At 34.1% G+C, this 13,862-nt stretch overlaps 3 protein-coding genes across 4 annotated transcripts; 1 reads left to right on the forward strand and 2 right to left on the reverse strand.

Annotated features, from left to right (window-relative positions):
• Nucleotides 1-724: 724 nt before the first annotated feature.
• On the reverse strand, nt 725-4,561 carry LOC130647491 (translation machinery-associated protein 16-like). 2 transcript variants are annotated; one of them, XM_057453363.1, is made up of 7 exons: nt 4,216-4,561; nt 3,623-3,735; nt 3,163-3,200; nt 2,955-3,039; nt 2,581-2,738; nt 1,825-1,867; nt 725-1,120 (listed from the first exon to the last, which is right to left on the reverse strand). In XM_057453363.1, the coding sequence occupies exons 1-7, from the start codon at nt 4,216-4,218 to the stop codon at nt 991-993; spliced, it is 570 nt and encodes a 189-aa protein (XP_057309346.1). In that variant the 5' UTR covers nt 4,219-4,561; the 3' UTR covers nt 725-990. The 2 variants fall into 2 exon arrangements, with proteins under 2 accessions (XP_057309346.1, XP_057309345.1); XM_057453362.1 differs by having other exon boundaries at nt 3,623-4,561.
• A 133-nt stretch (nt 4,562-4,694) lies between these two features.
• On the reverse strand, nt 4,695-11,677 carry LOC130647489 (60S acidic ribosomal protein P0-like). The gene is made up of 7 exons (XM_057453360.1): nt 11,539-11,677; nt 6,697-6,973; nt 6,341-6,608; nt 5,816-5,968; nt 5,547-5,633; nt 5,295-5,348; nt 4,695-4,871 (listed from the first exon to the last, which is right to left on the reverse strand). Exons 2-7 carry the CDS (start codon nt 6,924-6,926, stop codon nt 4,719-4,721), a joined length of 945 nt encoding a protein of 314 aa, XP_057309343.1. The 5' UTR covers nt 6,927-6,973; nt 11,539-11,677; the 3' UTR covers nt 4,695-4,718.
• Nucleotides 11,678-11,762: 85 nt separating this feature from the next.
• LOC130647490 (surfeit locus protein 2-like) lies at nt 11,763-13,762 on the forward strand. The gene has a single exon (XM_057453361.1). It carries the CDS (start codon nt 11,862-11,864, stop codon nt 12,558-12,560), a length of 699 nt encoding a protein of 232 aa, XP_057309344.1. The 5' UTR covers nt 11,763-11,861; the 3' UTR covers nt 12,561-13,762.
• The last annotated feature ends 100 nt before the right edge of the window (nt 13,763-13,862 follow it).

Here is a 13,862-nt window from a genome sequence, read left to right on the forward strand (position 1 = left end):
AAGCCGCTACCGCTTACTTGACGGCTAGCAAGTTTCTACCCCGTCTGCTCTCGATGTCTAAAAGGAAAGAACCTTCGTGAGCTACCACTGTCGCGGTTTCTCACATAATGTGGATACGGAAGTGGAACACCAGTAATTCGAAAAGTGTCATCATTTCAACAGAAGTCAGCATTTGCTCGTTGTTGTTGAAGCAATGCTATAGCCACGTTGCTTTCTGTACTTTGATTGGTTATATTCTTGCACGGATATTTTTGACTTCTTAGGAGGTCAGTGTTCTTACTCTTTTACGGTTTTAATGACAGAAGTATAACCAAATTTTTTATTAATAATTCTTCAGTTATTGTACTCATAAAACAAACAACTCAAAAAAGGTTATTTTGCTTGTCAGTTATTCCTAAAATAATATATTTTTGAGAATAATTTAAGGTAATTTTCATTTTCGCGAAAGTTCGTGTTTCGACCTTTTTGATATAAGAGAAGACGAAGATATTTTTTGCCGTCATCCCTCATATTAAAAAAGCAAAACAAACTGGGAACGAGGGTGCGTTTTTCGAGATATTGCCAATCAACAAATTTCGAAAATGCTTTTTCCAAAAGTTACAGATAATTCCAAACCCATACTTTTTTCTTCACCACGAAACGTGATGACTTTTATAAATGCCCGTCTTCTGCCTCCCGAACGTTGAATATGAAAAGTAGCAATACGTGCAAAAAGGAAAGAGACATTGTATTTGTGCACATTCATAAATATCAAAAAATATCAAAATTTTGTTCGCTAAGGTTTTTTACGTGAAGTTGAAAAAAACATACATATTGACACATATGTCCAAAAAGGTTAAAACATGCCTAAATTTCTCCCCGACAATTTAATAATCATTCGAATTTCTAGAACAATTCTAGTATAGTCACTTGAGAAGTTATGTTGAGCACTGGAATGTAAACTTTTTTTATAAAATCGTTCAAAACACTACGAAAGGAATGTTATTTCATCTATTCATCATTTTCCACTTCTTCCACGTTTTCCCCCTCTTCAACATCCATACCAACACAGATGAGTTCTTGTTCTTTAAAGTTCTTTAGTTTTATGTTAGGTAGATCCTTCACGTCGCCATCCCAATTACTGCGAAATAAAAAAATTTGTTGTTTATTTTCCGAACAAGTGAAGTTAATTTTTACCTTGTTTTTCAGCTAATATCTAGATCAAAAGTTGCTTAATGTTGCGTAATTAAGTTCTCAGTGTTTCTATAAGAAAAGGAAAACACTAAAAAAAGTCACTGTTTTAAAGCCAAGGAACAACGGATTTTTTAAAAAAAGTGTTTCCATCTTCACTCTCTTCGTCTCTAGCTTCAATCTTTTGATTTTTTAATTTAAAGAGTTGCTTATACTCACACTTGTACAGAACTGATGTTGCTTGATAATTTCTTAAATCCAATTAAATTTTTAACCCTAACCCTCAACATGCGCAGTAGCACTTACTTCACTACGATTCACCTTGGTGTGTTTATATGAGATTTTTACACTTGATTTAGGATTTTAATTCGCGGGTATCATGTAAACAGTGCGAAGCTTTTCAACCAGAAACAGAAGTGATTTCACTTCATTTCAGGCGAAGTGAAACTCTCATGCTAACACCGCGGAATATATTTTGTCGGATTCAAAAGTACTTGGTCACACACACACACACACCAGTAAAATAGTTTACTTTTGTATAAATGATTTCGGAGAACTATGTAAGTTCCTCATTTTACAAAGAAGGTGGGATAACATTTTATCGCATCACTCTGTTACGCTATGTTAAAAGCAACAATAACATAAATTGTATACCGTAGAAATTTCACATTCTTGCGATTTGTTAAATCAGGAGCTTCTAAAATATAAGGAAACCGAGACATTAGAGTTGAGCTACCGACACTTGGTGGAACTACACGCTTTTTTCTGAGAACAATTTGATAACAACAGCAGACCAAGATTTTCTGAAAACAATAACAAAAAAAAACAACAAAAGAACAGGTTCAGAAACCAAAAACAATTTTGCCATGAATTAGAACAAGTCAGGATAAATAAGAACACAACGAGGCTGGATATTCCGATTTGTGCAAAATACCGCTAAAATTCAATGACTTTAGTTCTTGAGCAAACTTTCACATTCTGTTTGAAGTGTCTGAAAGCCAAATTAAAGTTGTTTAACATTTTTTTGGTTTTTACATAGATCGCATGAATGTTGCCAAAAATTACCCGGAAATCCAAAAAATCGGGAAATCAGATTAATCACGTGTCCACAACATACAGAAGGATTCTACTCGATAAAAAACTTGTAGTAAGTTTCAAGTTCTAAGGATAATTCTAACAAGAGTTATTATATTTTCCCGATTATAAGGATTTCATAGAGACTTTTAGGGTTAGTTTCGAGTAATAGCCAAATATTTTGTTCTATCTAATAGATAAGTAAGTATCTATCACATCCATGCAACATAGGATGAAGAAATATTAAACAAACCGTTCAGACCGAATAGTGTTGATGAATTAATAACCTATACATGCTTTTATACATGCTCTTTATGTTTATAAAAAAAGATGTACCAAAATGTCCAGCAACAAACAAACCATGCTCCTTTTCGAAGACCATTTTAATGGCGTTTTCTTCTGACGCATGTGCGTGGCCATGTCTTTTCTGTTCTTTGTTCAACTCGTTTTGTTTTTTAATTTCGTCCAATCTGTCTTCAAAACGGTTAATGTATCTATAAAAAAAATGGAAAAATTAACGTTCGAACATTTTGTTACAGCACTCGCCAATGATGCAAAAACATTGGCAAAAGGTGCAACAACACCCGTTAAAGATGCAACAAACTCGCCAAAGGTGCAACACCAAGGCAAAAAACAAACACAAAAAAACACGAACACCACACCAAGTTACCTGTCACACGCAAAATTTTAAATTTAAGTTACTGTCATACCTTGATATAAGATTTGATACTTCAACAAGAGAAAATCTGTCCTTGTCTTCGCTAAGTTGACTTTTAAACCAAAATATCTTATCTCCTATAATCAAAATACTACAATTATATAATACATAACAGTCTATTTCAGAACGGTGAAGAGACAAAAAATAGAGAATAAAACAAAACAAAGAAGACATAATTTGCACAAACAAATAAGACATACTCAGCGCAGAAGATTTAGTATCATGCTCATTCTTGCGTCTAAAGAAAACAAACACTGAACTACGCTATGATCAGCCTCATTTAAAGGGGTAAATTTATGATAATTGAGGGCTATTATTTTGAAGAATTTTTTTTTCATTATTTGATTTGCAAATTCAATTCTTCCAAAAAACCAACTGTTTAGCGGCGATTCTCATTTATACATCGTTAAGAACATATCTTTATCTGTATCAAAATTTTTAAAGCGCATTATTCGTTTTGACTATTTTAATATAAATGTTCGCGAATAATTAGGCGAAAATAGAAAAAATTAATGGAAATTTATTTCCGCCAATTAAGTACCTTTAAATATTTCGCAAAAAAGACAAAAAACAACCCAAAAAAATCGTCCCACAAAATTAGCCCTGGTTATATTCTTGTACATAAACTACATTAGGTTCTTGAACATAACAAGTACTTACTTTTGCCGCCTATCGAGTTTATGTAGTTCTTTTGAAAGCTGTGCTGCTTTTCTTGAGTTAGGATGGATCTGCTTCTCCTTTCTCTTCTTCTGTAATTTTGACTCAATTTTCGGCTGAAATGAATAATTTTCGAGAATTTCGAGCTGCATCAACCTCGTGCCAAGGGATTTTTAGGTTGGATGAATAGTCATTGTCGAATGCGGTGTTAATACTTTGCAAAAGAGGGACAACGTACCATTTATTTTTTATAAGCGGCGGTAGCCAGATTTGTTCCCCCTTTTCTATTTGAGACGGCTTGGAGCACTCTACTTAAAGGTTAATCTACACTAGGCAGAAAAACTTCAAGCAAAAGTGAAACTAATTTCTATTTTTTTGCGCCGTAGTATGACACGCGAAAGCCAGTTCATTTTTTCGCTCTGCGCAAAATATTCTCCCTCGTGGAGAAGAGCTTTTTGGTGGGTTTTCACTTAAATTAAAATTGTATAGTATAGAATGATTGTAAAAATGGGATTGCTTTGCCTTTAATTAGTCGGCGATGGATTAGACTACTTCTTTCGAGTGAAACTCGCCGGATACGCTAAAATAGCACTCACCATTATTTACTTTTTATTCAGGAGCACTTGACAGTTTATTTTTAGCCTAAAAATAAAACTAGTTTGAACTTTCGTAGTCATCCACGTTTCAAAGCTCGTGAGCTACTTTATCAAGAACAAATCCGCAATTTTTTTTACATACACAGATTAGTGACCGATAGACGCCAGGGGGTTTGTCTCCACGAAGTGTTAGCGCGATAACTTTGTTGACAAATATTCTCAGTCAGAATCAGTAGAGTTCAATAAATCGCGCGAAAGGAACGAATAAACGATGTTTTTTATCAGGAGATTCACCTTATTCTTCGAATGCTTCGCTTTCAAACAACCTAACCTAGCGCGCAAAGGCAGCCCTACTTACACTAACAGCAGAAAAAGCCTATATTATCTTAATAATGTGGCCTCCACCGCCCCTACTAGCCACACCTACACCAACCGAAAACTAAGAGAGATGAAGAGGGACGAAAAAAAAAAACTACATGTAGCCTGAACAATCTATTTCAGAATTAATCAAACAATCCAAAACCCATATCGTCGTCAGATTCTTCTTCGGATTCTTGTTTTTTCTCTTCTTTCTTTTCTTCCTGAGCACCACCAGCTGGAGCACTGGTGGCAACAGCGGCTGCAAACTTGCTTGGGTCAGCTAAATATTCTTTGATCTAAAGCAAAAGAAAGAATAATTAAACTTCATCGAAAGGATTTAATTAGTGGTCGTCTTTTTTGAATACACATATTTTGGGAAGACCAAAGTTTGTGTTGTCTTCATCCGTTAGTGCGTCAGCAGAAAAAAAAGTACTTTTATTTACGCTTTTTGTAGGGGAACCTATAAATTTTTCGGAATGTTTTGTTAATGTTGTTACCCCTTGCATTTTAGGCTTTGACTCTTGTTTTGGATGTATTTGAGCGCTATACGAAAGTACGTACACAGATGCTAAAAAACCTTATCTTATGCACGAAGAACTGGACTTGCACACAAGACCCGCTCCTTGTCTTTCACACCCACCCCATCCTTTCACCTTATATGGCAAACCCATTCGTAACTCAACAAAAGGCGAAATGGTAAAATGGTGTAGAAATTTTACCGTAGCGATCTGTGGTATGTCAAAATCTGCTTCCAAACACACTGCAGCAATATTCTAAAAAGTATAAGTTATTTTTTATAGGTAACTATTTGAGCATGTACAAACACGAGTTTAAAAAGTGAAAATTTACAACTAGTTTTCCTTTAAGAATAAATTAGAATTTTCTAGCTAAAATTAATAATTTAGGAAAAGTAGGATTACAGGAACTTTGAGAACTTCGTGAATTTTGATAAAAGTTTGGAGAAAGCATACCTTAAAGCCATTGATGATGGAATGAGGAACAGAAGCAGTAGTCGGGTATCCAATAGCCAGTGAAATAGCAGCAACATTTGATACACCCTAGCAAGAATTTAATAATAAATTTCACGCAAGAGTTGTTGTTTTCACAAGTAGAAATACAAATCTCTAGTTTTTTTTACACATTTTACACATATTGACACTACTTTTTAAACACACAATAACATTATAAAGTATAATCCACATAAACAAAGTATAAGAAAGTCAGCTGAAGCTGTACTTACTGCTGCAAATTTGGCTAACAAATCGTCATCAGTGATATCAAGGATGCTGGGATTAAAGACACTACCGTTATCGTAAACAATTTTGACAACAAGACCATAATGGAAAGGTCGAATGTTCAACATCTGAAGTAATGAAGCTTCAGAAGCACCAACCTTGAAAAATAAAAATAAATTAAACATTAAAGGGGCTACGAAACGACTGTTGGTTTTCGACTTTAGTGACTTGACGAAAGTTGAACTGATGGCGGTGAAAAACGAACTGGCCACAATATCAATTTAGAATCAGTCTTGCTGAAATATTTCTTTGTAATGCGGGATATTCGGAATGTGAGCATTTTAACCGGTTCATAGCCCCTTTAAAATTCTGCTTATTAAAAAACCAAAAAAGCTGACTGACTGTACTACAACTGTACTACAATGTTCGCCAGTTTGTTACCCAAAAAAAGTTAACTGACAAAAGGACAGCAACTGTGGAATTTCTCTGGCTTCAAAAATTTATATAAAACAAATTAAATTTAGTCAAACCTTCTCATCCTTTTTGATCAAATGGATCTCACTCAATATTTCAATCATACCCTTTGTAATCTTAGTTGGGATAGCCAAAGCTTGGAAGAAAGATGTTTTCTCTGGACCCATACCAGTATTTCCAGCAGGAACAAAGACATCTAGGGGGGCAATGGCACCAGCTTTTGCAGGAGCTTCTTTTTTGTTGCTAAGTAGAGTGTCTCGAATCTCTGTCAAATCTTCATTTGTGAACACAAAGCCTACATTTCCAACAATGTGTGGAAGAAGCCTAAAAACAATTGAAATAGAATAAATCATGCAGTCCTTAAAAGCCTTCGCAAAAGTTATGTGTCACATATTGTAAGTGCTCTACATACTTTTCAAGTTGGGGAATTTTAGGAATTTGTCCACGAATAGCCTTTCTCATCATGGTGTTTTTGCCCATCAACACTTCACCTTTTCCTCTTAATGCGATACGGATTTGTTGCATCTGTTTTGAACCAACATTATCAGCTGAGACCATAAAACATTTTGGAAAGGTTTCCAGAAGATTTTCAATTCTTGTAAAGTAGTTTGTTTTCCAAGTTGATCTGTCTTCCCTGACCATTTTGAAAGGTTATGGTAAGGATTGCCTGTGACGGTTTAAAGACGAATCTAAAAAAAGAGGAAGAGTTCAAGTTTATAATTGGGTGAGAATAATTATCAACACTCTTCCTTTTGTTTCTGAACACCTATATGCTAGCAAAGTTTGAATCTATAATGTTTTACACATAAAAAGATCATCAGCCATTTGTTTTGCTTGGAAAGTTTAGATTTTAAAGTTGTTCAGAAACACGAAATACGATATATAAAAGGACAGGCAACCCTGTGGATTTTTCCACGGGTTAACGACCAGTCTATATTATATTACCTGTTTACGTCTGTCTGTCACCAACAATGGAACCACAAGGAGCGATATGCTCACAATGAGGTATAAAAAAGAACGGGCATACCTGCGGACTTTTCCAGGGGCCACCAACTAGTTATCATAATTATAAGGGTAATATTTACTTTGCTAAACCACAACTAACTTTTTCTTAAAATACTCTCAACCTGTAGTTTCATAATAAAATAATTTGTTTTTTATTCAATAAACAATTACAAAGATAACTAAAATTTAATGCCTTCACTTGATTGCAGACTCTAATCAGGTCTGCGTAGCTAAAAATGAGCATTAAATACTAGTGGGTTCGCCCATATATGACCACTGTTTGCATATACCTTCAAAACTTGTTAGCAGCTACGATAAACAACTAACACCCGGTCTTGATAAGTACAGGTTATATTCGTGCACCAATATGGCCATTTGTCACATGTAGAGCACAAATAGACCCTGGGTAAACAGAAAAACAACTCGCCCATTCACCGCTATTTCGTCCTAAACCCGGCTGCCAATTATTTTTCGAAATAGACACTTCAATCTAGTCATCATAGTATAATCTGCAATAGAGGGAATTAAACATTCTCACATGCCAACTACTAACACTCCCAAAATGCTTCACATTCATTTCCAGTCGTCTAAACCCTGTTAGTTCAGTTTTAACCCACCCAGGGTCTATTTTTATCACTCGACCAATCAATCATGTGGTTGCTTTTTCACAATAAAAGATAGGAAAATGAACAATGAAGAAGAAGAAGAAGAAGAAGTATTTATTCTACAGTAATAGCATACATGAGGTAAAAGTCAATTATTAAATATCAGTAAGGAGACCAGCATTATTAGCCTACGGCTATGACAAAACAAAACAACAAAACAAACAAAAACCTATGAAAAACGCAGTAACATTAAAAAACAAACAAATGATAACAAACTCAGCAGTACAATGAGAAAAAGAACTAGATCAGAGAAGAAGTTAGTTTAGGAGAGGTGAGAGAGACTAGTTGAGTTGAAGGAAAGAAGTTTTGTACAAAATTCCATGAATAAATGGACTGACTTCGAATAGAGTTCAAGCCGAAAGATTTAGTTAACACAGTGGGGGGATTATCAAAACAAGAATAGATCCACGAGTCTGGTAAGAGTGGGAAAAGTCAACTTTGTAAGTATCAAGAAGTGCCTCTGGGAGTTTTCTGTGATATAAATTGTACAGAAAAATTACATTTTTCATGTGGACCAAATCAGCAAGTTTTAAAATATTAAGATTAGCGAAAAGAAGGGTAGAAGTCATTCTACATTGCGCCAAAGAAATTAGTCTAATTGCACAACGTTGTAAACAGTAAATACGATCAATATAGTGACTGGTTGGCCCCAAATTTCATTGCAGTAACGAAGATGGCTACCAAAGATAGCATGGTACACAGTTTTCAGAACACTTTGTGGAACAAGTTGTTGGAGTTTAGCTATAGCTCTATTAGCCCTCTTGAGTTTAACCGCAATCGCATTGATCTGAGATTTCCAGTTAAGATCAGAATCTAAGAGAAAGGTACTTAGTTCTTTCCGTTGATGAATAATTTGAAGTTATAGTTTGTTGGTTTAAGCTTGTGCTTAAATAAGATATATTCAGTTTTACTTGCATTTATAAAGATTTTGTTGGCGTTGAGCCATTGGAAAAGAAATTTTAGATCCATGTTGATTCTTTTAGAAAGAGATTTTAAAGACTTATCAAAACATATTAGGTTGGTATCATCAGCAAAGTGATGATCCATGGAAAATTTTATGGCACAATTTAAATCATTTATATAAATAAGAAAGAGAAGAGGGCCTAAAACAGATCCTTGTGGTACACCATGTCTAACAACTTTGTACTCAGATTCAGTTCCAATTGTTGTTTGCTAGATAAATAAGAACAAAACAGATTAAGAGGAGTTCCTCTGATACCATAATGAAAAGTTTTTTCAGGAGAATTTCGTGATCAACAGTGTCAAAGGCCTTCTGGAGATCAACATAAACACCACAAGCAAACTGGCCATTATCAAGGGCATCCAATATTGTCAAAAACAATAATGACAGGTTTTTTATTACAGTATAATTACAATGAAACTTTACATTGTTTAAAGCATTAAAATCCACTTAAAATGTATGTGGCCGTATTAGGGCGCCATATATTTTTTAACGTGGAAATTTCTTTGGTCTATTATTTCCAATCCTCTAGTGTGGATAAGGAACTGTTAACAAGGTGGTTAAAGGACAGCACTATGTATGTAATTCACACAGAGTTGATTGAATTTTATCTATTTGCAACTTTTTATGAGAACTCCAGGAATTTTTGAAAAAATATTTTGTCAGCCATTTTTCAGTCAAATTAGGCTATGATAGTCTAATTAATGATAGCCTATTTAGGCGATTTATCTCTCCTAATTAGGCTATCAACACGGTGTTTGCTGTTCTGTTGCACAATCGCAAGATGGCGCGACGAGACGTGGTTGTCGAGATAATCGTAAAAGAAGAAAACACATTTCTTAAATAGAAGATGATCTCCTAACTAGTCTATGGAAAATCTCCTAAGCTACTATCCTAATTTGGCGTGATAGCCTAATTTGCAGTTAGCCCTGACTGTTTTTAATGTGCGCAGTCTGCAACAAGCTTCAAACCAACATTTCTTGACAAGTAAAGTGGTTGAATTGATGGACTTTGATCTTTCTGATGCTAAAAGGTTCTTAAGTCAGTCAGGGTAAACACTTAATTAGGCGACGGTAGGCTAATTAGGGCATACCACCTATTTAGGCGACTCATTGTAGCCTAGTTAGGCCATATGTAACCTAGTTAAGACATTACAATATTTAATGGCTTTTCACACATTCCTAAGAAAAAATTGCAAAAAATCTTTGTTTAAAATGGATAGTCTACGCGACCATGATTCCAAAATTATCACTCGTGCCTCGATATGTTTGCGCACAAGTAAGAATTATGTTAAAATGAGATGTATAACCTAATTAGGTTAAGTGTCGCCTATTTAGGTGAACACTACCACGTTTTCGTCTGCCATATTTATTTTTTCCCTGTGGCATGAATGGCTGAAATCCATTATTTAAAACAACAAATAGTGCCACACAAGGTTTGGGCCATTTGGTGGACAGATTTGATTCACATAAATATTGTATTGCAAAACGCAATGATTTCGACGTATTTACAACAGAAAGCCTAATTAAACTACATCACATTGCCTAACTAAATGACTTGCCTAATTAGGTCATGCCGCCTAATTAGGTGTTTACCCTGACTAAGTGTTTTAAGCAAGGAATTAACATAGCATTGTAATAAATATTTGCAGTTGTACAGTCAGGGATAACCGCAAATTAGGCTATATTAGTCTAATTAGTCAAACGATAGCCTATTTAGGCGATTTATCACTCCTAATTAGTTTTTGCTGCCTATCGCTGTTCTGTTGCATAATCACAATGATTTTATTAGCTAAAAACATTCTATAGAACCCCCTTTTGATGGTCCAAATATATTTTTCTTTATTATTTGCGCTGTCAGAAGATATAGCGTTTAGTTTGTTTTGATTAAGAACGCATGCGCTGTGTTACGGCTTCTTTGTTTTACGGCCACGGTTGCTTCTGAAAAAAGGCTAAATTTCCTGTGCGCATATTTTCAACATGGTGGCGCATAGCCTAAATAGACTATTTCTCGTCTAATTAGCCGATCCAAAGACTTTTGACGTATAATTTTTAGTCCCGTGAAGCAAACTATAAAAAATTTTGCTCGAACAAAGATGATGTAATGAGCAACAAAGCTCCGAAAGAAGATGGTGCGACCAAACGTAGTTTTCGAGATAATCATAAAAGAAGATAGCAAATCGCCTAAATAGGAGATACTCGCCTAAATAGTCTATGAAAAATCTCCTAACTAAGCTACTAGCCTAATTTGGCGTGATAGCCTAATTTGCCGTTATCCTTGACTGTTGTACATAATTTATAATCCCTGGTCGTAATTGGGTGATGGCCGTATATGGGCAAACCCACTCTAGGTCACATTCTGTGTTGTATTTTATTAAAAAAAGTAACTTAAAATTTAGTTTTGTTGATAAAACCATATTTATTTAACAGAGGGTTTGTAAAATAGCATGCTTTCAGACCAAGGTGTAGGTTACATTGCCTGCAAACAGCCATATTACCGCTTTAGTAGTTTATTTATACTGTAACATATTTAAAAGATTTTTCTGACTGATAACCCAGATTCCAGAATTTGATTCACGAAAGTTAAACATAAAAAAACTTTTAACTCTGAAAAAACAACCTACCAGATTAACTTGTGGCGTGAAAGACAGACTGCGTGATTGAAGATAGTGTAGCGGCCCGTATTTTCACATGAAAACGAGGCAACTAGCCTTAAATCCGAGCAGCTAAAATGAAACTTTGTGAAATATATTCCACCATTAGTGCTTCCATAACATAGCCATTTCGTATATAATAAATAAAATATGATTATTTGATATATAAGTATAAATAGATACAAGTATCACTCTTTGTATCTTCCTTGTGGTTAGCATGTTACGAGCTACAGACAGGCTAGTGCTTTGATAGTACAACAGCCCGAGCAGGATCACCACACGTGCTCACAAAAATGGCGGAAGAAATAGCTATCGAAATAGATATTAAACAAATTTTTAATGAATATGAGGGTGTCTTCGAGGTACTTCCTGCTAGGAAACGAATATTGTGCAAACTTACAAAGCATGAAATACCATTATCACTAGATGCTTTGAAAGACTATGTGGAAGGTAAAAAATTTAAGCGACTTTTTGCAAAAGTAAAGTCACCAAAAACTGTTGCAAAACTAGATGACAAATACAAGAACTATTTTATTCCAAGCAAAAATAGCAAATCCCAACTTTATTGTACTTTAACAAAGAAGGAAATTAATAATTTACCTCATGAAATAGAGAAGTATATTACAGGGTACAAATTTATGAAAGCTTACCATTACCAAAAGAATGAACAAGTCAACATAAAAAAAACACCAAAAAATGGAGATACTGAAATAAGTGTAGATGAAGATATGGATGATGAAATTGAATTTCCTTCATTTTTGAACAGTTCTGATGACGAAAATGATGAACAGGAAAAAGAAATCGATGAAGATGATAATAATACCATGAAAGATGAAGAAATTCAACCTGTCAGTGAGAAGGAGGAGGTAATTATCAGTAACAATGACGAGAATGACAAAAAGTCAAGAACTAAAAAACGAAAGCTTGCCAAAAAATCTCTAAGCAAAAAGTCATCAATACCAGTTAAGAAAAGAAAGGCAAAGAACTTGTAGTAGTTCTATTTTCCTGCAATAAAATCCTGTTTAGACGGACATTGCGAATCTTCAAGTCAGTGACATCCCGAAACACTCATATAAATTTATGTGCTGTTGATCCTGTACTCATGCTACTATTTTGTGGAACGTGGAACATGAAAAAGTTCTTATAACAGTCAATGTAATATGTATGTGAACCTGGGTTATCAACAACAATGGATTTTGTTGGTGGTATACTAGTATAGATGCTTGAAAAATAGTATGACTTGAATTTCATGAAGTTTACGATATACATATATACATCCTTGAGTGATTCTTAATTACAAATTATATTTTATATTACAAATATTGAAAAACTTAAATCACAATTCACTGAGTCTATATAATTTGTGCAAGATCAGTTGTGTTAAAGTATAGATCCGTAAAAATTCCAAGTCTTTATTTATTCTTAGGGCCTAATGAATCTTATTTAATTATGTATTCTTAAAAAAGCCTTGTGCATTAGTTTTGTGTAATGAAAGATTTTGGATTTCTTCAGTTATATTTGTTGACGTTGTACTCATACTTATGTCTGCAAAATATTATTTTAAAAGCAATTGACTTATTTATTTACCAGAATATAATAGATTGATTTTGATAAACTGAAAGGAACTATGTTATTAGAACTATATGCAAACAATCTGTATGTTTTAAAAATATATTAGCATACAATACAGGGTCTTAAATGAGGCATAAAATGATTTATAAGTTCTTTTTAAACATGTGAACCTGGGAAATATAAAACAGAAAAAAGGATTTTTTTTAAATATATCAATTTTCGTACTATCAAAATATCTTTTTATTGCTAAATTAGCTTTTCCATTCAACCCAATTCCCATCCTTATTTGGATCCTGCATTGGAATTATTGTGTTTATGAAATACATTCAGACAAATGATTTTTTTTCTATTCTATTGCATTTTTTTTACATTAAGGTTGCCTCCCGTGAAAAATCAAGTTGAGCTCATATGAAAGAGCTTGAAAGGTTGTCTAGGAATTTTAATATTTTTTCAAAAATTCTTGATTGGTTCTTTAGAATTTGGTCTAAGAAGATTCACTAATTATGCATGATGTCATGAGTATGCTCTCCAAGGGTGTTAATTTAACATTTTTGAAAGGCCATATAGAGTTAAAAATGTTTTCTGGCCGTTCACTTTGAAGATTTGTGAACATTTTACATAATTTTTTTTATTTAGTTACCATAATCATGCTCAATGCATACTCATGACGTCACAATTTCGCATAATTAGCGCTACTTTTAAGACAAATATCTTGAGAACGG

Source organism: Hydractinia symbiolongicarpus, chromosome 6 (genome assembly GCF_029227915.1).
Source record: "Hydractinia symbiolongicarpus strain clone_291-10 chromosome 6, HSymV2.1, whole genome shotgun sequence".
Taxonomy (NCBI): domain Eukaryota; kingdom Metazoa; phylum Cnidaria; class Hydrozoa; order Anthoathecata; family Hydractiniidae; genus Hydractinia; species Hydractinia symbiolongicarpus.

Bases quoted from the DNA above. Each gene is read 5' to 3' on its own strand.
- LOC130647490 (XM_057453361.1), top strand. From the start codon at position 11,862: ATGGCGGAAGAAATAGCTATCGAAATAGATATTAAACAAATTTTTAAT.
- LOC130647489 (XM_057453360.1), bottom strand. From the start codon at position 6,926: ATGGTCAGGGAAGACAGATCAACTTGGAAAACAAACTACTTTACAAGA. The intron at 6,609-6,696 runs GTATGTAGAGCA...AATTGTTTTTAG, and splicing joins AAAATTCCCCAACTTGAAAA to GCTTCTTCCACACATTGTTG. The intron at 5,349-5,546 runs GTATGCTTTCTC...TATACTTTTTAG, and splicing joins CCATCATCAATGGCTTTAAG to AATATTGCTGCAGTGTGTTT.
- LOC130647491 (XM_057453362.1), bottom strand. From the start codon at position 3,771: ATGCAGCTCGAAATTCTCGAAAATTATTCATTTCAGCCGAAAATTGAG. The intron at 1,868-2,580 runs GTACATCTTTTT...CTTATATTTTAG, and splicing joins GTTTGTTGCTGGACATTTTG to AAGCTCCTGATTTAACAAAT. The intron at 1,121-1,824 runs GTATACAATTTA...TTTATTTCGCAG, and splicing joins AAGAATGTGAAATTTCTACG to TAATTGGGATGGCGACGTGA.